This window comes from Plecotus auritus (genome assembly GCF_963455305.1).
Source record: "Plecotus auritus genome assembly, chromosome: 14".
NCBI classification, from domain to species: Eukaryota; Metazoa; Chordata; class Mammalia; order Chiroptera; family Vespertilionidae; genus Plecotus; species Plecotus auritus.
Window position 1 is genome coordinate 5,400,960 of NC_137780.1, and position 20,231 is coordinate 5,421,190.

The 20,231-nt window shown below is 53.4% G+C and overlaps 1 protein-coding gene across 1 annotated transcript in view; it reads right to left on the reverse strand.

The window, feature by feature from the left end:
• Positions 1-20,231, reverse strand: part of NID1 (nidogen 1) — a 49,993-nt gene that overhangs the window by 9,923 nt on the left and 19,839 nt on the right. The window contains exons 5-14 of the mRNA XM_080651386.1: positions 19,717-19,866; positions 18,159-18,410; positions 17,162-17,362; positions 15,966-16,211; positions 15,347-15,490; positions 14,070-14,195; positions 9,436-9,585; positions 7,433-7,555; positions 2,411-2,635; positions 879-1,051 (exon numbers count right to left, since the gene is read on the reverse strand). Of these exons, the coding sequence (XP_080507512.1) occupies positions 879-1,051; positions 2,411-2,635; positions 7,433-7,555; positions 9,436-9,585; positions 14,070-14,195; positions 15,347-15,490; positions 15,966-16,211; positions 17,162-17,362; positions 18,159-18,410; positions 19,717-19,866 (1,790 nt within the window). The remainder of the gene's footprint in view (positions 1-878; positions 1,052-2,410; positions 2,636-7,432; positions 7,556-9,435; positions 9,586-14,069; positions 14,196-15,346; positions 15,491-15,965; positions 16,212-17,161; positions 17,363-18,158; positions 18,411-19,716; positions 19,867-20,231) is intronic.

Sequence of the window (20,231 nt, forward strand, 5' to 3'; positions counted from 1 at the left end):
GAGGCAGCCGATCGATGATGTTTTTCTCTCATCAATGTTCTATCTCTCTACCCCTCTCCCTTCCTCTCTCTGTAAAAAAAATCAATAAAAATCATTTTAGTCCTAGCCGGTTTGGCTCAGTGGCTAGAGCGTTGGCCTGCGGACTGAAGGGTCCCGGGTTCGATTCTGGTCAAGGGCATGTACCTTGGTTGCAGGCACATCCCCAGTAGGGGGCGTGCAGGAGGCAGCTGATTGATGTTTCTTTCTCATCGATGTTTCTGACTCTATCCCTCTCCCTTCCTCTCTATAAAAAAAAATCAATAAAATATTTTAAAAAATCATTTTAAAAAAATGGTTGAAGTGGTAATAAACAGATAAATACGAAGGACACGGTGGCTATGCACCCTGTGCGTCAGCACCCTCCCACCTCATCTTCTGCTTTTCGGAGCCTCAGGGACACGCAGCCTCTGCCCTTGGTCTTGGTCTTGGTCTTGGTCTTGGTGGAAAAGAACTTTCCCAGAGAACTAACCTGTTCCCACTGGAGGGTGTGCTGGCGGCCACCCAGGGAGGGCAGTGACCCCGGGGCATGTGTCAGGAGGCCAAGGAGAACGCCTCCATCACTCACACGCGTTAGCCAACACCCTGAGCGCCCAGCACCGTGCTGGGAAACCGCTGTGGACGGGACCCCTGCACAAAGGCCGCACGGTTTTGTGTCCCCGGTGGGAAGGCACACGCCTGATGCACATGCACACACTGACACGTCGATGCAACAAACTGGACAAGGAGCCGGGGCAAGCCAGTGCGCGGCCGGGCCAGGCTCCTCCGAGCGGTGGGCTGACCACGCCGCGCTGGGTTCTCCAGGTCACCCCGCGTCCTCGGTGCGACGCGCCAGCACTCACCGGGGCGTGCAGCAGCGCCTTGGCCTCCGTCTTCTTCATGGTGCTGCCCTCCAGCGGGAGGCGCTCTATCTTCCCCGTCTGGGCAAAGAGCAAGTGGGTCCCCGAGGGCAGAGGGATCACGGCGGGAGGAACCGAGGGTCCGGGGTGAATCGGGGGAGCCACTGTACTCAAACCTGGGGGCAGGAGAGGTCCATGGGAGAGACTGAGTGCGGCAGGGATGCATGCCTGCACACACCTGTGCACACACACCTGCACGCACACCTGTACACGCATGTGCACACACACCTGTACATGCCCATGCACACACATCTGCATACACCTGTGCACACACACCTGCACATGCCCATGCACCCACATCTGCATACACACCTGTACACACATGTGCACACACACCTGCACACACCCATGCATGCACACCTGCACGCACACCTGCACACGTCCATGCACGCACACCTGCACACACCCATGCACGCACACCTGCACACATCAATGCACACACACCTGCACACGCCCATGCACGCACACCTGCACACACACCCACATGCCAGGTCACCTTTGTGGCACCACAGACCACAGGCACACAAGGACCGTTTTTTTATCGGAAAGCGCGGGAACAAAAAGACCTCAAAGGGCGCTGGTGAAGAAGACAGGCAGGGCTGAATGAAACACTAAAGATCTAGTGACAAAAGGCCTCGCCTCCCCCTTACTAGACATAGAAGTTGCCTCGCCGTGCACGCCGGCTTTGGATGTGGCCACACAGTGACCCAAACAGCGGCCCACGGCCGCCCTGAGGCCCTGCCCCCAGGCTGCTGAGCTCTGTGATGTAGAGACTGTCCCAGTGGCCTTGCCTACGTGCCCAGACCCACAGCAGTACATGGCCCTCTGGGCTCCCCGGAGCTCAGGACGACCGGGGGCTGATTCTCGGGGGTTCAGTCTTGCCTCCAGGGCGTCGGCTCCCTGGCTCACCCCAGGCAGCCTGTGCCGCAGGGTAAGGGGCAGGGAACAGGTGTCAGGAACCCCGGCCACGGCTGTCGCAGAACCAGCTGCAGAAACCTCTGTCGCTCTTTGCATCCTAAGGGGCCTCGGATCTAAAGGGCCCAGGGCACAACCGGGAAGGAGCAGTGTCCCAGGGGGGAGGCCTTCCTGCCACCTGAGTCAGCAGGGCCCCGGGGTTCCTGCCATCCCTGCCATGCCAGGCTGCCCACTGCAGGGACCTCACCTGCGGGACACGTACCTTCTCTGATACCAGCCACAGCAGGGCTGCAGCGGGCCACCAGCCATTTGCCAAGAGGAGAAGGGGAGAGATAGAGAGCAGTGTGGATGCCAAGGGAGACAGAAAAGAGGGGTGCAGAGGGGAGGAGAGGAGGGAGGGAATGGGGTTCAAGCCACGGGAGCTTTCAGGATTCAGGGCAGCAGAAAGCACCCACTGTGTCTTCAGCAGGAGCCCCCAATGATGCTCACAGGCACTCGGGACTCTGGTCCTCAGGCCTTTAGGACGCCCAAGCCCCAGCACGCGACGCCCCCCAACTTACAGGGGGGCCTCATCCCGGGCCTGGTCCTGGTGCCCTCCAGCTCACGGCCGTCGCGGTCCACGCACCAGCAGTAGCCGGTGCTGCCATGGCACTGGGTGGGCACGTAGTTCCCGTGCTCGTCGCACTCGGGGACAAACATCCCCGGGGGCAGAGGGCGCTGGCCAGCCACCCCCGCTGTCCCGAGGATGTGTTCTCGCTGAAGCTGGCAGCGGGTTTTCTCTGCTTCTGTCAGGGAGACAAGCAAAGGGGACACGTCAGCTGTGGCGTCATCGGGGATGCCGCCATGCTGCGCGAGGCCCCACACCCAACTCAGAACCGCAGAGCTGCCTGGTCACCACTGGGTTGTGTTTTACTAATTTTTAAAAATTTAAATCATCCTGCCCAGCCGGCATGGCTCAGTGGTTGAGGGTGAACCTATGAACCAGGAGGTCACACTTCGATTCATGATTCTTTCTCATCAATGATGTTTCTATCTCTCTCTTCCTCTCTCTGTAATCAATAATATATATATATATATGTATATATATATATATATATATATATATATATATATATACATATACATACATATATGTATATATATAAAATAAAAAAAGACGTAGCCCTGTCATCAGCACTTCCTTCCTCTCTGTAATCAATAAAAAAAAAAATCCTATATAATAAAAGGTTAATATGCAAATTGTCTCCTCAGGAGTTCAACTGCTCGCTCTGACGTGCGCTGACCACCAGGGGGTGGCGCGGAATGAAGGAAGGCCCTGGCCAGCAGCCAGAAGGCCCCCGATTGGCCCTGATCGCCAGTCAGGCCTAGGGACCCTACCTGTGAACGAATTTCATGCACCGGGCCTGTAGTATTAAAAATAAAAAAGACATAGCCCTGTCATCAGCACTTCCTCCCTCTCTGGGGCTGAATAACAGTCTATCATGAGCTGCACCACAGTCCGTGTGTCCCCGTACAAGCTGATGGACAGCACTGACATTTGTTTTACGTTATTTGTTTAAAGTTTTTCTTAAATGCCTTTTTTTTTTTTTTTTTTTTTTTTGGAAAAGGTTGACTTTTAATAACTGCTTTTATCACCAGCTTACGTCGCCGTTACAAAGTAGTTAGAAATTTCTGAAAGGATATTATTGTTAAAAAAAGAAAAAGCTCATTCTTACTTAACTAATATCTCTAGCACTTCGCTGGGACCCTGCTATGGAAAAGGCCCCTTCAAAACACTGCCTCCAGCCCCAGGCTGTCTCCAGCCGCTGTTGAAGTGGGGACACAAAGAAAGGGTGAACTGGGCTATTATTGGCCATGCTCAGAGCCGCTTATGCGTCTTTTTATTATCATTATTCAAGCTTCTTGCCACCCACGCACATTGAGTCTGGGTTCTGAGGAACTGGGCCGCTCAGACCCCACAGGAAATGCCTCTGAGTCTACCAGCAAGGCTCAGTCAGGGCCCAGGACACTCAGGCCCAGGGCCCAGCAGGACAGTCAGGGCCCAGGACACTCAGGCCCAGGGCCTGGCAGGATGGAGCGGGTTCTGCACAGAGGGAGACCGGCCACCGAGTCCACCCGGACCAGTCTGCACAAAGTGCACGCTCAATACTGCACTCAAATTTAACCATGATGTGCCTACGTGCACCGTGACGTGTCTGCGCACGGATAGAACTTTCAGTCCTGTACGCACGTGCACCGTGACGTGTCTGTGCACAGACAGAACTTTCAGTCCTGCACGCATGTGCACCGTGACGTGTCTGTGCACAGACAGAACTTTCAATCCTGCACGCACCTGCACCGTGACATGTCTGCGCACAGATAGAACTTTCAGTCCTGCACGCACGTGCACCGTGACGTGTCTGTGCACAGATAGAACTTTCAGTCCTGCACGCACGTGCACCGTGACGTGTCTGTGCACAGACAGAACTTTCAGTCCTGCACGCACGTGCACCGTGACGTGTCTGCGCACGGATAGAACTTTCAGTCCTGCACGCACGTGCACCGTGACGTGTCTGCGCATGGATGGAACTTTCAGTCCTGCACGTACGTGCACCGTGACGTGTCTGCGCACGGATAGAACTTTCAGTCCTGCACGCACGTGCACCATGCTGTGTCTACACAGAGATGGGACATTCGGTCCCGCACACACATGCACCATGCTGTGTCTACACAGAGATGGGACATTCGGTCCCACACGCACGTGCACCGTGACGTCTGCGCACGGATAGAACTTTCAGTCCTGCACGCACGTGCACCGTGATGTGTCTGCACACGGATGGAACTTTCAGTCCTGCACGCACGTGCACCATGACGTGTGCGCGCACGGATGGGACGCTGAGTCCTGCACGCACATCCACCGTGACGTGTCTGCGCATGGATGGAACTTTCAGTCTTGCACGCACGTGCACCGTGACGTGTCTGCGCACGGATGGAACTTTCAGTCCTGCACGCACGTGCACCGTGACGTGTCTGCGCACAGATGGAACTTTCAGTCCTGCACGCACATGCACCGAGACGTGTCTGCGCAAGGGTGTACGTTCAGCCCTGCACTCACGCCTGCTGTGACATGTCCTGCACTCACCTTTCCACGCACTTACACAAGCATATGTACAAGCATCGTTTCATAACACAATACTTACTCCACGTTCTCGACCTGCCCTGACATTTCCTTGTTTTGCTTCGTTCCATTCCATCCAAAGAAAACGGGGACAGCAACCCATACCCAGGTGTATCTCCTTACAGGGTCCTATGTCTACAAACGGGACCTCACCGCATACGCCCCTTTGTGACTTTCTTTTGCTCAACGTGTTTTTGAGATTTCCCCATTAATTCCGGTTCACCCATTTTAACGGCTGTGTATTATTCCATCGTCTGAATGGTACCCAAGCTCATCTGTCCGTCCCTCCTGTTGACCATCATTCAGATGGTTTTCGCTTATAGACAAAGCTCCATCTCTGGTGCACATTCTCTCTCGGGGACACGGCCAGAGGCTGACTTTCGGAAAAGAACAGGATTAACTGTGTCGACAGCCCAGCCAGCAGCCGGTCCTGGCTTTATCTTTAGATGCCAGCCTGCAGGTCTGGTTTATGTGTTCAGTCAGCAGAGCCTTAACGAAGGGGACGAGGAATCAGACTTCAAACAACAAAACAAAAGCTAAAGCACCTGCCGAAACCGGTTTGGCTCAGTGGATAGAGCGTCAGCCTGCGGACTGAAGGGTCCCGGGTTTGATTCCGGTCAAGGGCATGTGCCTTGGTTGCGGGCACATCCCCAGTGGGGGATGTGCAGGAGGCAGCTGATCGATGTTTCTCTCTCATCGATGTTTCTAACTCTCTATCCCTCTCCCTTCCTCTCTGTAAAAAATCAATAAAATATATTAAAAAACAAAAAAAAAGCTAAAGCACCTGCTTCCTTTTGAACTGGAGATGGGAAGGAAGCCTCAGGAAGTAATGAATGTTAGTCCCCCTCCCCTTCTCCCCCCGCCCCAATTCTTCAAGGTGCAATGACAACATTTTGTTTTTTAATGGTTTTAAATATATTTTGTTTTTGTTAATCCTCACCCAAGGAAATTTTTCTATTGATTTTTTTAGAGAGAGTGGAAGGAAAGGATGGAGAGAGAGAGAGATGTGAGAGAGGCACATTGATTGGTTGCCTCCCACATGTGCCCTGACCAGGGCCGGGGATCGAGCCTGCAACCGAGATAACGTGCCCTTGATCGGAATCGAACCCGGGACCCTTCAGTCCAAAGGCTGATGCTCTATCCACTGAGCCAAACTGGCCAGGGCCGAAGGCTAGTCATTTTTTAAAAAATATATTTTATTGCTTTTTTTACAGAGAGGAAGGGAGAGGGATAGAGAGTTAGAAACATCAATCAGCTGCCTCCTGCACACCTCCTATTGGGGATGTGCCCACAACCAAGGTACATGCCCTTGACCAGAATTGAACCTGGGACCTTTCAGTCCCCAGGCCGACGCTCTATCCACTGAGCCAAACTGGCCAGGGCCGAAGGCTAGTCATTTTTAACAGCTGCTAGAATGTCTCCACTTCCCTCTGAGTGACTTGCCTATCGGAGTCTAGGGGTAACACTCCAGCTTTCATCCATTGCTTCAGGCACCAAAGGGTGCCCTGCCAGGGTTCCTCTACGCCAGGGGTCCGCAAACCTCCGACCAGGTGGCAAATATTTTAGGCTTTGCAGGCGTTTGTAGATTCTGCCACAAACTGACCTCTCCTTGGACACGCACGTGGGTAAGGGTGCCACAGACTGTACGTAAACGGACAAACACAGCTGTGTTCCAGTAAAACTCTATTGACCAAAACAGGAGGTGGGTGCGATCAGTCCTAGGAGGAGTAGTTTGCTGACCGCTGTCCTCAGCGGAAAACAATGTAGACCAGCGACATGTAGTATTATTTGTCAAAACGTAAATGTTCATCTGACTGTGTGAGCCAATTTCTTAATCTGCATCTCTTTATTTTTTAAATATATTTTATTGATTTTTTACAGAGAGGAATGGAGAGGGAAAGGGATAGAGAGTTAGAAACATCAATGAGAGAAACATCGATCAGCTGCCTCCTGCACGCCCCCCTACTGGGGATGTGCCCGCAACCACGGTACATGCCCTTGACCGGAATCGAACCTGGGACCCTTCAGTCCGCAGGCCGACGCTCTAGCCACTGAGCCAAACTGGTTAGGGCTACACTGCATCTCTTTAATGTGCATGTACATATTTCCACCCCCCCCCCCACACACACACACACTGTTTCTGTTTCTCTGCGAACCCTGACGGCTACAGACCCGCTCTCCCCTGCACTGCTTGCTCCAGTTGCCAGGACGGCCAGGCTGCCAGGAGTCCTGGTCCACCTTCGGTGCCCCCGTGGTTGAGCAGTGTGCAGCCTGCATGCCTGCCACGCTCTGTTCTACCTCAACGACCCTCAGGACTCGCATGGAGCTCACACATTTCCCACGTCACCTCCCCGCCCGGGGCCCTGTACTCAGGTCTCAGGGACAGGGCACCGGCCTACTGACGCCCAGCGTCCCGACACCTCACCTCCAGGCACGCAGCGGAAGCCGTCGCCCCGGTACCCAGGCTTGCACTGGCACGAGAAGGAGCCCGGAGTGTTGTAGCAGAAGGCATCGGGGTGGCATCGGCTCGGGTGGCATTCATCCACGTCTGCAAAACAAGTCCCAGGACCAAGTTTCCTCCGGAATCCGTGGTTTACACAATCACTTAAGCCACTTGCTCGACGCTACGGGGGCCCTGTTTCTGCTCTGGGGACACTGAACGTTAATGATCGAAACAATCACTCAAGGTTAATGATCACAACAATAATTATCAACATAATAAACTCCCTCAACATTATCACAATAACTCCCTCAACGTTATCAAAACAACAACTCCCCAGTTTCTATCTTGTGCATTGACAAACGTGTTTCCCTTTTCCTAAGAAATGGAAAAAAGGGAGGGATCTTTTGTATTATAAACTGCTTCTTCTCAGCTTGGAACAGAGGGCAGGATCTTGAAGGGAAGGCAGGGGAGGGTGGGTGGGTGGGAGGTGATCAACCAAAGACCTTGTATGCACATGTGCATAACCCATGGGCACAGACAATGGGGTGCTGAAGGCCTTGGGGGGGGCGGGGCTGAAAGGGGTCAATGGGGGCGGGGGAGGAAAGGTGGACATATGTAATACTTTCAACAAAAATGATTTATTAAAAAAATAATAAAAAATAAAATGCTTCTTTTCATCATAAATGAGAGCTTCAAAAATGCCTACGGGGGTGCAGACAGATGACCGACTGCTGGACGGAAACTCTCAGCGACTAGAGACAATTCACATGGTGAGTAATGAAGAGGCAGTCTCTCTGAGATTATAATCTATCTGGGAAAAGCTTGGACTTTTCAGAAATACTTTGTGGTGTAAACTGAAGTCATCTTGCCCTGGCCGGTTTGGCTCCGTGGATAGAGCGTCGGCCTGCGGACTGAAGGGTCCCGGGTTCGATTCTGGTCGAGGGCACATGCCCAGGTTGCAGGCTGATCCCCAATAGGGGGCATGTAGGAGGCAGCCGATCAATGATTCTCTCTCATCATGGATGTTTCTATCTTCTCTCTCCCTCTCCCTTCTTCTCTGAAATCAATAAAAAAATACATAAAATATTTTTAAAATAATTTAAAAAATAATAAATGGCTGGACTTTAAGCTCTATGAATTCAAAAGTGGTTTTTCTTTTCCTAAAAAACAGACAATCCCCTCCCCGACACCCCATTCTTAGCAGACAGCAAGTGTCTAATTGTTGCCTGAAGGAGCAAGTCAGGCAGAACAAAATCTCAGGGGGAGGACAAGTATTTTCCCCAAGAACAGCCCCCACAAGAAAATGCGTAGTTCAAACTACCACAGAAAGAAAATGCATAGCCCGGCCAGTGTGGCTCAGTGGTTGAGCACTGACCTATGAACCAGGAGGTCACGGTTCCATTCCTGGTCAGGGCACATGCCTCGGGTCTGGGCTCGATCCCCAGTGTGGGGCGTGCAGGAGGCAGCCGATCCATGATTCTCTCTCATCAGTGATGCTTCTCTCTCTCTCTCTCCCTCTCCCTTCCTCTCTGACATCAATACAAATATACTTAACAAAAAATAAATAAAATACAAAACGAGTAGTTCAAATGCCTACATAAAAATAACACGGTGTCCTGACCGGTTTGGCTCAGTGGATAGAGCATCGGCCTGCGGACTGAAGGGTCCCGGGTTCGATTCCGGTCAAGGGCATGTACCTGGGTTGTGGGCACATCCCCAGTAGGAGGTGTGCAGGAGGCAGCTGATCGATGTTTCTCTCTCATCGATGTTTCTAACTCTCTATCCCTCTCCCTTCCTCTCTGTAAAAAAGCAATAAAATATATTAAAAAAAAATAATAATAACACGGAGCCCAAATTAGCAATGGAGCTGAAAGAATAACTCTTACTAAACGCGAGGTGAGACAGCCATCCGCATATGATCACGATCCCGTAGGGCATTCTTCCCGGTTACACAGAGAGAAACATCAGAGTCACCACGCACGCACCTTGGCAGGCCCGGCCGTCCCCGGAGAAGCCGGGCAAACAGGAGCAGGTGTAGGAGGAGCCGCCCGTGTAGACGCACTGGGCCCGCTGGGGGATGTCACAGTCGTGCAGGCCCGTCGTGCAGTGGTTGATGGGGCGCTCGTCCACGGCCGCTTCAAACACAAGGTGGACATGACATTCGGAAGGGAGGCCCCTGAGGAGTCCCCGTGCCCTTCTCAGATCCCCCCCACGCCAGTGGTTTAGTCCCCTCGGACCCCAGACCTCCAGGCATCTCAAGGGCTTCACCCCCTTCTCCCCACTGGGCTGGTGCCCCTGTCTCTCCTCTCTCCTCCCACCTGGACTCGGCCTTTGATCGGGGCGCCCAGAATGACACCTGGGTTGGCCACTCTGCCTGGGTTTGATTTTCTTTTTCCTTTTTCCAAATATATTGTTATTGATGTCAGAGAGGAAGGGAGAGGGAGAGAGAGAGAGAGAGAGAGAAGCATCACTGATGAGAGAGAATCATGGATCGGCTGCCTCCTACACGCCCCACACTGGGGATCGAGCCCGCCACCTGGGCACGTGCCCTGACTGGGAATCGAACCCTGACCTCCTGGCTTATAGGTGGATGCTCAACCACTGGGCCACGCCGGCTGGACTCAGCCTGGCTTTTGACCTTAGTTTCACCCCAGGGCTCCGCCCCGGGCCCCTCTCCACATCCACCTCCCTTTCACCGGGACGTGGAGGTGGGACGTCGCAGGGGCCCCCACTTCCCAGGGCAGCCCTGCGGGTGGAGTGTTTGGAGCCGAGGATCTGGGACTCTGTCCGCTCTGTGTCTCTCTCTGTGGCTCACTGGGCAGCTGGCCAGTCACTATGAAGGCTGAGGTCAAGGTCACCCGTTTCCCACCAAGGAAGGGGAAATGGACGTCCAGGGAAGGGAGCAGGTGTGCGAGAAAGATGGTGGGCTTTTGGAGGAGGGAGCCCTGATCTACCAGAGGGGACACCCATGCACCCAGCTGTGCTTCCTCAAGGCTCCTGACCGCCCGGAACGGCCATTTCCGGCTGTTCGCCCAATGGGACGCTGCAAGGTGGGATGGAGGGAAAAGATTTCAAAAGGAGAGAAAACTGGGCTCCAAATGGGAATGAAAAATCAATTACAATTAGACTGTAATCTATTTTGTTGTCGTTGTTAATCTTCACCCGAGGATATTTTCCCATTGATTTTTAGAGAGAGAGAGAGAGAGAGAGAGAGAGAGAGAGAGAGAGAGAGAGAGAGAGAGGGAAAGACGGAGAGAAACATCGATGTGAGAGAAACACATCGATGGGTTGCCTCCTGCACGCACCCCGACCAGGGCCCGGGCCGGGGAGGAGCCTGCAACCTAAGTACGTGCCCTGGACCAGAATCGAACCCGGGACCCTTTGGTCCGCAGGTTGATGCTCTACCCACTGAGCCAAACCAGCTAGGGCTAGACGGTAATCTTTGAATCTCCATCTCAAAAAGCAGAGAGGGAAATCAGGCCAAATACACAGGAACTGTTGTTCTCTATTTAAAAAAAAAAAAAAAAGGAAAAGAAGTAACTTTAGCAGAACTGAACTCTCCGCTCTGTGCAAAGGGGATTGGCCTCTTTCCACTCTCACAGATGTTGGGTCACCCTCAAACTATGAGAACTGCCTGTTCCCTCCAGCCCTCGGGCCTCCACCTCCCCCTGCGACCTTGGCAGCCTCATCCGGATCAAACAGTCTGGCGAGCATGGCTCAGTGGTTGCGCGTGGACCTCCGAACCAGGAGGTCAGGGTTCGATTCCCCATCAGGGCACATGTCCAGGTTGCAGGCTCCATCCCCAGCAGGGGATGTACAGGAGGCAGCCGATCCAGGATTCTCTCTCATCATTGCTGTATCTCTCTCCCTCTCCCTCTCCCTTCCTCTCAATAAAAAAAAAAAAAAAAAGAGAGCAAACAGAAAGCAGTCTTGGGCTTAGTAAACAGCAAAGGGCAAGGACATGGGTCGGGGAGGCAGTAAAAGAGAAGTCTGTTTTAAATTGGGGAGAAATGTGGAGTTCATACGGGCCCATTCAGCACGCTGCCCTCCAGACTGGAATTATCCAAGAATCTCTGAACTTTAAATTCTTGCAGCCAACAGTTCAAAGTGCAGCAGTTGGGGGGAAAGTAGAAAAATTCAATCTGTTCCTTTGTGGATGGCCCACCACCCTCATCATCACCATCAGCCTAAAGCAACAATTAGCCGCATTCATAGCGTGAACTCATGGACTTGGATAAGGCCAAGAAGCTATGTTCCTATGTGTGGCTAGTAAAATTGAAATAGAATTGTAGACCTCAATCAGGAAGAATTCAGCCCAAAGCAGGTAATGGCACGCGTGCCTAAAAGGTGGTCCCTCCACTCTGTGGTCGGCAAACTGCGGCTCGCGAGCCACATGCGGCTCTTTGGCCCCTGGAGTGTGGCTCTTCCATAAAATACCACGGCCTGGGCAAGTCTATTTTGTAGAAGTGGCGTTAGAAGAAGTTTAAGTTTAAAAAATTTGGCTCTCAAAAGAAATTTCAATCGTTGTCCTGTTGATATTTGGCTCTGTTGACTAATGAGTTTGCCGACCACTGCTCCACATGAATCCCAAAGCTATTGATTTAAGGGAAAACAAGTCTAATTGTTTTAATAGCTTTTAAAAGAATAAGGAAAAGAATTAATAGAGGAATACCCAGCCGGCGTGACTCAGTTGATTGAGCATCGACCTATATATGAACCAGGAGGTCAGGGTTTGATTGCCGGTCAGGGCACATGCCTGGGTTGTGGGCTCCATCCCCAGTATGGGGTGTGCAGGAGGCAGCCGATCCATGATTCTCTCTCATCAGTGATGCTTCTATCTCTCTCTCTCCCTTCCTCTCTGAAATCAATAAAAAGATATTAATAATAATAATTTAAAAAAAAGAATCAGTTTCTGGTTTCTGGAGGCATTGGCCTCATTTTAATGCAGGTGGACGAAGGGTGTCAAGTGCATCTGAAGGTCAAAAGCTCTCCCACTTCCTAGGTTGTGCCCTGCATCTAGTCTGTCTGACTAGCTCATCTGTCAGGGCCTGGAGGCCTGCTGGCTCATAAAGACCTTGGCTGCTGACACAGGACTGACTACAGCCTCCAGCTTTGCTTTCTGGCCTCCCAGCCCGGCAGGCTCCTGGATCCGAACTTCTCAATGTTTCCCAACCTCTAACTTCTCATGATCCGTATCGGGCACAGTTCCGGATTTTATTTTTTTTTCAGATGTTCTGTCTCCATGGTCTTCCCTGAGGGCCTCAGTCCGAGGAGCCTCGCTGCCTGACCGACCTGGCAGATGTGTCCTTCGGCAAATACTCTCGGTGGAATGGGTTTCCTATTTCTTTTCTGTGAAAAAGCACGCACGGTGCCTGGTTCGGCCGCTAACAACAAACACATGTTCCAGTAACCCTTCTTCAATGCTGGCAGGCTTTCTTAGTCTGACATGCGCTTTCCTTTTTCAAGTTGCCTATAAATAGTTCCTCCGAGGGTCTTTTTGGTTTTGTGTTTTTATTTATTTATTATTATTATTTTTTAATATATTTTATTGATTTTTTACAGAGAGGAAGGGAGAGGGATAGAGAGTTAGAAACATCGATGAGAGAGAAACATTGATCAGCTGCCTCCTGCACACCTCCTACTGGGGATGTGCCCGCAACCAAGGTACATGCCCTTGACCGGAATTGAACCCGGGACCCTTCAGTCCGCAGGCCGATGCTCTATCCACTGAGCCAAACCGGTTAGGGCTTTATTTTATTTTATTTTTTTAATATATTCTTATCGATATCAGAGAGGAAGCGAGAGAGAGAGAGAGAGAGAGAGAGAGAGAGTTAGAAACGTCAATAATGAGAGAGCATCATGGATCGGCTGCCACCTTGGGGATCCGGCCTACAACCCGGGCATGTGTCCTGACCGGGAATTGAACGGTGACCTCCTGGTTCACAGGTCGATGCTCAACCACTGAGCCACGCCGGCCAGGCCAACGTGTCTTTTTGAAACAATTTTATGTTCTACTGGTATCTTCATTAAATAACGAGTTGAATAAATGTTGCACAGGTTAAAAAAAAAAAAAAAGAGCTCTAGCCGGTTTGGCTCAGTGGATAGAGCATCAGCCTGCAGACTAAAGGGTCCTGGGTTCGATTCTGGTAAAGTGCACATGCCTTGGTTGCGGGCTCGATCGCCCAGTAGAGGACATGCAGGAGGCAGCCGATCAATGATTCTCCCTCATCACTGATGTTTCTCTCTCTCCCCCCATCTCGCTTCCTCTCTGAAATCAATAAAAATACATTTTTTAAAAATCTTAAAAAAAAGAGTGAAGCATCCTTTTGTAAGAATGGAGAGTAATACAAAGCTTCCAACAGATAAGGCGATGGTGTTACTGGGGTGAACAGTAAGAGCATTGATCCTTGGACATGTGGCCCCCCAGGAAGTGGGAGGAAAGGGACAGAGTCGGATTCAGCTTCGGAAACTGCTTCCCCCCCAACCCACCCCCGCCCCCGCCAACTCCAGAACCCAGCGCCTTCCTCCTCGGCCGGGATGGTTACCTGTGGCAACACCTCTCCACTAATGAACCCCACACGCATCAAGATCCTGAAAATCTCAGGCCCGCAGAACTCACCCACGCACGTCCCCTCCTCGGAAAACCGGTACCCCTGCTCACACTCGCAGCGGAAGGTCCCGGGGTGGTTATTGCAGACGGCGTGGCTCCCGCACACCAAGGGCTGCTCTGTGCACTCATCGATGTCTACAGAGAGTTCAAAACACACGAAGCAGCCCCGTGTTAAACCTCTTCGCACGTCACCGCGTACAATAAGGCAGAAAGCACTTCTGCCTGCGGGGGAGATCTAAACCCAGGCAAAACCCCAACCCAAAGGGTGCTCCGTTTTTTGAAAATATACTGCAGCCCGGCTGGCGTGGCTCAGTGGTTGAGCATCGACCCATGACCCAGGAGGTCACGGTTCGATTCCGGTCAAGGGCACCTGCCCGGGTTGTAGGCTCGATCCCCAGTAGGGAGATATGCAGGAGGCAGCCGATCCATGATTCTCTCTCATCAGTGATGTTTCTATCTCTCTCTCACTCCCTCTTCCTTCCTCTCTGAAATCAATAAAAATATATATTTAAAAAAAAAAAAAAGACAATTCTGGCTCCCACTGTCCCTGCCCCCAGCTCCCAGGATGCTCCAGCCCGGATGTCTGGATGCTGTGGGCGGACGGCAGGGCCCCAAGGCTCCGACTCGGCTGCCAAAGCAACTGGCACAGAGCGAGTTTCAATGCAAGCGACAGAACAACATGGCCACGGGAACGTTCCCGAGCTCCGTTCTCCCCGGGAAGCTTTAGGGACGGGGAATTTGTGTGTTTCAAAAAAGCGACTTTGGCCCGCCCGGCATTGGCTCAGTGGTTGAGCGCTGACCTATGAACCAGGAGGTCACGGTTCAATTCCCGGTCAGGGCACATGCCCGGGCTGCAGGCTTGGTCCCCAGGGTGGGGCGTGCAGGAGGCAGCCGATCAACGATTCCTTCTCATCACTGATGTTTCTCTCTCTCTCTCTCTCTCCCTTCCTCTCTGAAACCAATAAATATATACTTTGTTAAAAAGGGTGAGCCTCTGTAGTTCACACCAATGTGCCTGGGGACGTCATGTTCCAAGGGTTATACACAGCGCTGGCTTCAGCTCCCCTTTGCACCTGTGCGGGGCGTGGCCTCACAGATTCTTCTCTGCTGCTTAGAGTCAGAGCATCGGGAAGGGGCAGTGGCCCTAACGGTGCCAGGGGACACCTGGGCATGCCAGTCTCATCTCGGGGCCTTGTCCCGGCCCGCGCCGTCTGGACCACAGGATGTGGACAGCTCCCCGCGGCCTCCCCCACGCCCCGCCCCCCGCGTCAGAGCCGAGGCTGTACCGTGGCAGGTGCGTCCGTCCCCACGGAAGCCGATGGAGCACTCGCAGGCAAACTGGTTCCCGGAGCCGGGCCGACAGGCCGCGTTGGTGTCGCACCCGTGAGTACCGATGTAGCAGGGGTTCTGCAGGGCGTCCGGGGAGCCATCTGTGAGGACAGAGACACTGACAGGTGAGTCCTCGGAATGCTTGCCAGTTCCTCCCCCCACAGAGGAAGGTGGGGTGGAGGCCGTGGTCCGGCGACAGGGAAGCAGCTGGCAGATGCTCTGTGGAAGCATCTTCCCCATCAGATTTCCCCCGCAGAACAGGCCATAAGGCAATTTTGCCGGAAATGGACAAAATCATGCCTGGCTGGCATGGCTCAGTGGTTGAGTGTCGACCTATGAACCAGGAGGTCACGGTTCGATTCCCGGTCAGGGCACATGCCCAGGTTGCAGGCTCGATCCCCAGTGTGGGGCGTGCAGGAGGCAGCTGATCCGTGATTCTCTCTCATCATGGATGTTTCTCTCTCTCTCCCTCTCGCTTCCTCTCTGAAATTAATAAAAATATATTAAAAAAAAAAAAAAAAAGAATACGCCCAGAGTGACGCAGGCACATGAGGGCCGGTGGGAGCTGTGTCTCACCCCGCACAGGCCCGATGGAGTTGCTGAGAGCGAAGCGCAGGATCCGCTCCCCCAGGTTGTACAGGACGAACACGCTGTCCACCGAGAGCTGCTGGGTGCTGGGCAGGGCCGGCCGGGCCCCGTCGTGGACACACTCCTGGAAGGTGATGGTCTGGCGCCACTGGTACGTGTGGATGCTCGAGGGGGCCGCGCCCTCCCGCTCGGGCCCCGTCACCGTGTACTCCCGCGTGGAGGAGGATGTGATCACTGGATGCAGGAGGGACACGGGTGGGGAGAGAAAGGAGAAGGCGTGAGGATGCGGGTGGCTTCCTCCAGGGTCAGACCCATCCCATCGGTGGTCTGGGAGACGCCATGCTTCCAGAGGAGACGGCAGTGGAGCCGGTCAATGAGATCGTTCATTTCTTTCTTGTTGTTGTTGTTAATCCTCACCCAAGAATACTTTTCCATTGGTTTTTAGAGAGAGTGGAAGAGAGAGGGAAAGACGGAGAGAAACACCGATGTGAGAGAAACACATCAAATGGTTGCCTCCGACCAGGGCCCGGGCTGGGGAGGAGCCTGCAACCAAGGTACGTGCCCTTGACCAGAATTGAACCCGGGACCCGCTGGTCCACAGGCCGATGCTCTATCCACTGAGCCACACCGGCTAGGGCAAGACCGTTTATTTCTATTGGGGACTCCTTCTGCTACCTGGATCTCCCCTACTGTTATGGGTATTATTTGCATCAGTAATATTTGTTGCTTTTTTCCCCACCAAGTGTTTCTCTTTACGTTCCTAAGCTGTCCAGAACCAACCTAACGATTACAGGCTAGTGCAGGCCTGGCTGGCGTGGCTCGGTGGTTGAGCGTCGACCTATGAACCAGGAGGTCATGGTTCAATTCCGGGTCAGGGCACATGCCCGGGTTGTGGGCTCCATCCCCAGTGTGGGGCATGCAGGAGGCAGCCGATCCACGATTCCCTCTCATCATTGATGTTTCTATCTCTCTCTCCATCTCCCTTCCTCTCTGAAATCAATAAAAATTAAAATAAATGAAAAATAATAATAAATTATCTGGAGGGAGTGATGCTACGTCTGGCAGTGGAGAAAAGTGATGTTACTAAGGTGTCGCCCCGTTTCCCTCTCTGCGGCCCAGGAGACGGCAGCAGTGTGGGCTGTCCCGGTGGCACTGGGAGTCTCGGCGCCTCGGGGTGCCCTCACCGCCGCGGGAGTAGTGGTAGAGCTCCGTGTAGGGCTCGATGTGCACGGAGGCGCCGACCGGGATCTGTGGCACGTGGCCCTCCAGCTCCGTGTCGATGGTCAGGTGCCCGTGCTCGTCGATGCCGCTGAACCGCTGCTTGATGACCAGCTTGCCCGGGTGCCCCACAAAGGTCACCTCGGCCTGGCGGGTGAACTCGCCCCCTGGAAAGCAAGGTCATTCGGTCACTCTGCCGTCAGAAAAGACAGCCACATGGATCCAGAGACAGAGAAGCATCGATCAGACTGTCAAACCTCAGAGGGAAGGCAGGGGAGGGTGGGGGTAAGGGGGAGAGATCAACCAAAGGACTTGTGTGCATGCACATAAGTCAAACCAATGGACACAGACAACAGGGGGGTGAGGGCATGAGTGGGGGGGGATGAGGGAGGGTAATGGGGGACTAAAGACACATATGTAACACCTTAATCAATAAAGAAATTTAAAAAAAAAAGAAAAAAGAAAAGACAGCCACCTCAGTGCCCGCCCTGAGCTCACAGGACTGGTCAGGAGCCGTGGGGGGTCACACCTCCTCTGCGGGTGCTTCAGGGGGGATGGTAGGAATGGGGCTGGGGACCCCCGAGGACAGAGCTGGGGCACCCAGGGAGCCCCACGGAGTCACCCACAGAGAGAGGCCACCTCCCACCCACAGACCAGCCTCCGAGATGGGTTGGCTCAGGGCTTGTGCTGAAAACGGGCATTTCAACGGATGATGAGAAGGGACAATGAGAAATACCCAAGCTTTAGGATGGGTTAGCCGGGCCAGCACAATTCCAGTCAGTCTTCGTAAATATTATTCACGAAAGAATACTGGTCCTCTCACCGCTACGTCTTTCTCCCAGAACAAAATGCTTGTCAGTAAGTTGTCATTAGACGTGGAGTTCCCATTCCACTCATCCCCAGTCCCTATCTCCCTTGGCCCCCCACCCCCGGGCCAGGGAGTTTGATGGGTATTGTCCATACCCGTGATGCTGAACCCGTTCCTGAATCCGTCTTGCTCCACCGCAAACATCCACCCGATGATGCCCCCGACAGGGGCCAGGGGCAGCAGGGAGTACCCCACGGCCTCGGGGATGGTGCTGATGGCCGTGTAGGAACGCCCCTGGTTCATCACCACGTAGGAGTGCAGGTCCGTGTTCTCAAACACCACGGGGACCGGGCTGCTCCCCACGAAGATCCTCCCTTTCACCTTGCCGTTCACTCGCTGGGGGGACCCTGCGAGGGAAACAAAGGGAGAGAAGCCGGTCCTTCGTGAGAGAAGAACAGGATAGGCCCTGGGCCTGTAAAGCAAGAGGCAAGCCCGGCTGGCGTGGCTCAGTGGCTGAGCCTCGACCTAGGAACCAGGAGGTCACGGTTCGATTCCCCGTCAGGGCACATGCCCGGGTTGTGGGCTCGATCCCTAGTAGGGGGGGTTGCTGGAGGCAGCCCATCCATGATTCTCTCTCATCATCGATATTTCTCTCTCTCTCTCTTCCTTCCTCTCTGAAATCAATAAACTTTTTAAAAAGTAGCAAGAATCCAACGAATATTTAAACCATAAGACTCCTACAGGGCATGTATATAATGTTAAACTGTGGGGCCGGACGGTTTGGCCGATCTGAGTTTCTGCCAAGCACACTCAGCATTCCCGGCTCAGACACTTGGCACGGGAAAAGCCGCCGGGGCCGCTCCTTGAGAAGAAGGTTTTGCTGCTGATTCTGGAAGCTTCTCCCAAGCCAAACCCCAAGCAACGCTCAGGCACACCACCCCTGGGCGGTGCCATTTGGAAGGAAACACATTTACGGATGTTGAAAACATTCCCCCTAATGAACACACGTATGTGTACAAACATTCTCTCTCACTGCCAAAGTTAGTATAACAACCCTCGCTTGATCGAATTAGGACCCAGCAGGGACCATGGTTTCTGTCTGTTGCTGTTTGTTTGTTTTTTTAGCCAATTAAAACGCCGACTTAACTGCAGCGAGGGCAGGGGATCTGAAAAGCAGAAAAATGCTTCCAAGGTTTCCTGAGTCAAACTCTGAGAAGCAATTGCATTTCCTCACGAAACGCAAAGGAAACGGCCAGTGACAAGTGAGGTAATCTGGCATTGGAAGGGGTTTCTGTCGCTTTTGTTTTCTTTGGAGTTTATGGCCCCGGCCCCCCTGGGACACAGGCTGAGTAAACTGTGTCTGGGCCCTCGAGACTCTCACGACCATAAGTGACAGCTGGATCCAATTTGGAGTTTGCCCCCACAATGGGCTCTGGGCTCTACAATAAACTATGGTGCCCGGCCGGTGTGGCTCAGGGGTTGAATGTCGACCTATGAACCGGGAGGTCAGGGTTCCATTCCCGGTCCAGGGCACATGCCAGGGTTGCAGCTCCATCCCCAGTGTGGGGCGTGCAGGAGGCAGCCGATCCATGATTCTCTCTCCTCATGGATGTTTCTCTCTCTTCCTCCCTCTCCCTTCCTCTCTGAGATCAATAAAAATATTTAGCCCGCCCTCCCTCCTCCCCGCCCACAAATGAGCACAGAAAAGCCGACCTTCGGCCACGCACTGCCGGCCGTTCCCGGTGTAGCCGGCGACGCAGCTGCAGCAGAAGCCGGTGGCGTAGTCCCGGCACTCGGCGTGCACGGAGCACTGGTGTCGGCTGTTGGCGCACGTGGGCCGGGAATCCGTGTTGTAGCTGAAGACTGCGGAGGAAGCACAGGGCACCTGTGAGCACGTCTCGGGGCTCAGCGGCAGGAGCGGGTCACACGGGGCACCCCAGCCGTGCAGGGATAATGGCACTCTGCCAGGCGGCTCAGGGACAGGGCTCACTGCCTGGACCACGTAAATGGTGTGGTGGCTCCACCTGTCACAGCCCACGCACATGGGGCTGAAAGGGGTATAGAAATCACAGGGTGAATGATCAAAAAGTGCTCTAATCTGCCTGGCCGGCGTAGCTCAGGGGTTGAGCATCGACCTATGAACCAGGAGGTCAGGGTTCAATTCCTGGTCAGGGCACATGCCCAGGTTGCGGGCTCGATCCCCAGTGTGGGGCGTTGCAGGAGGCGGC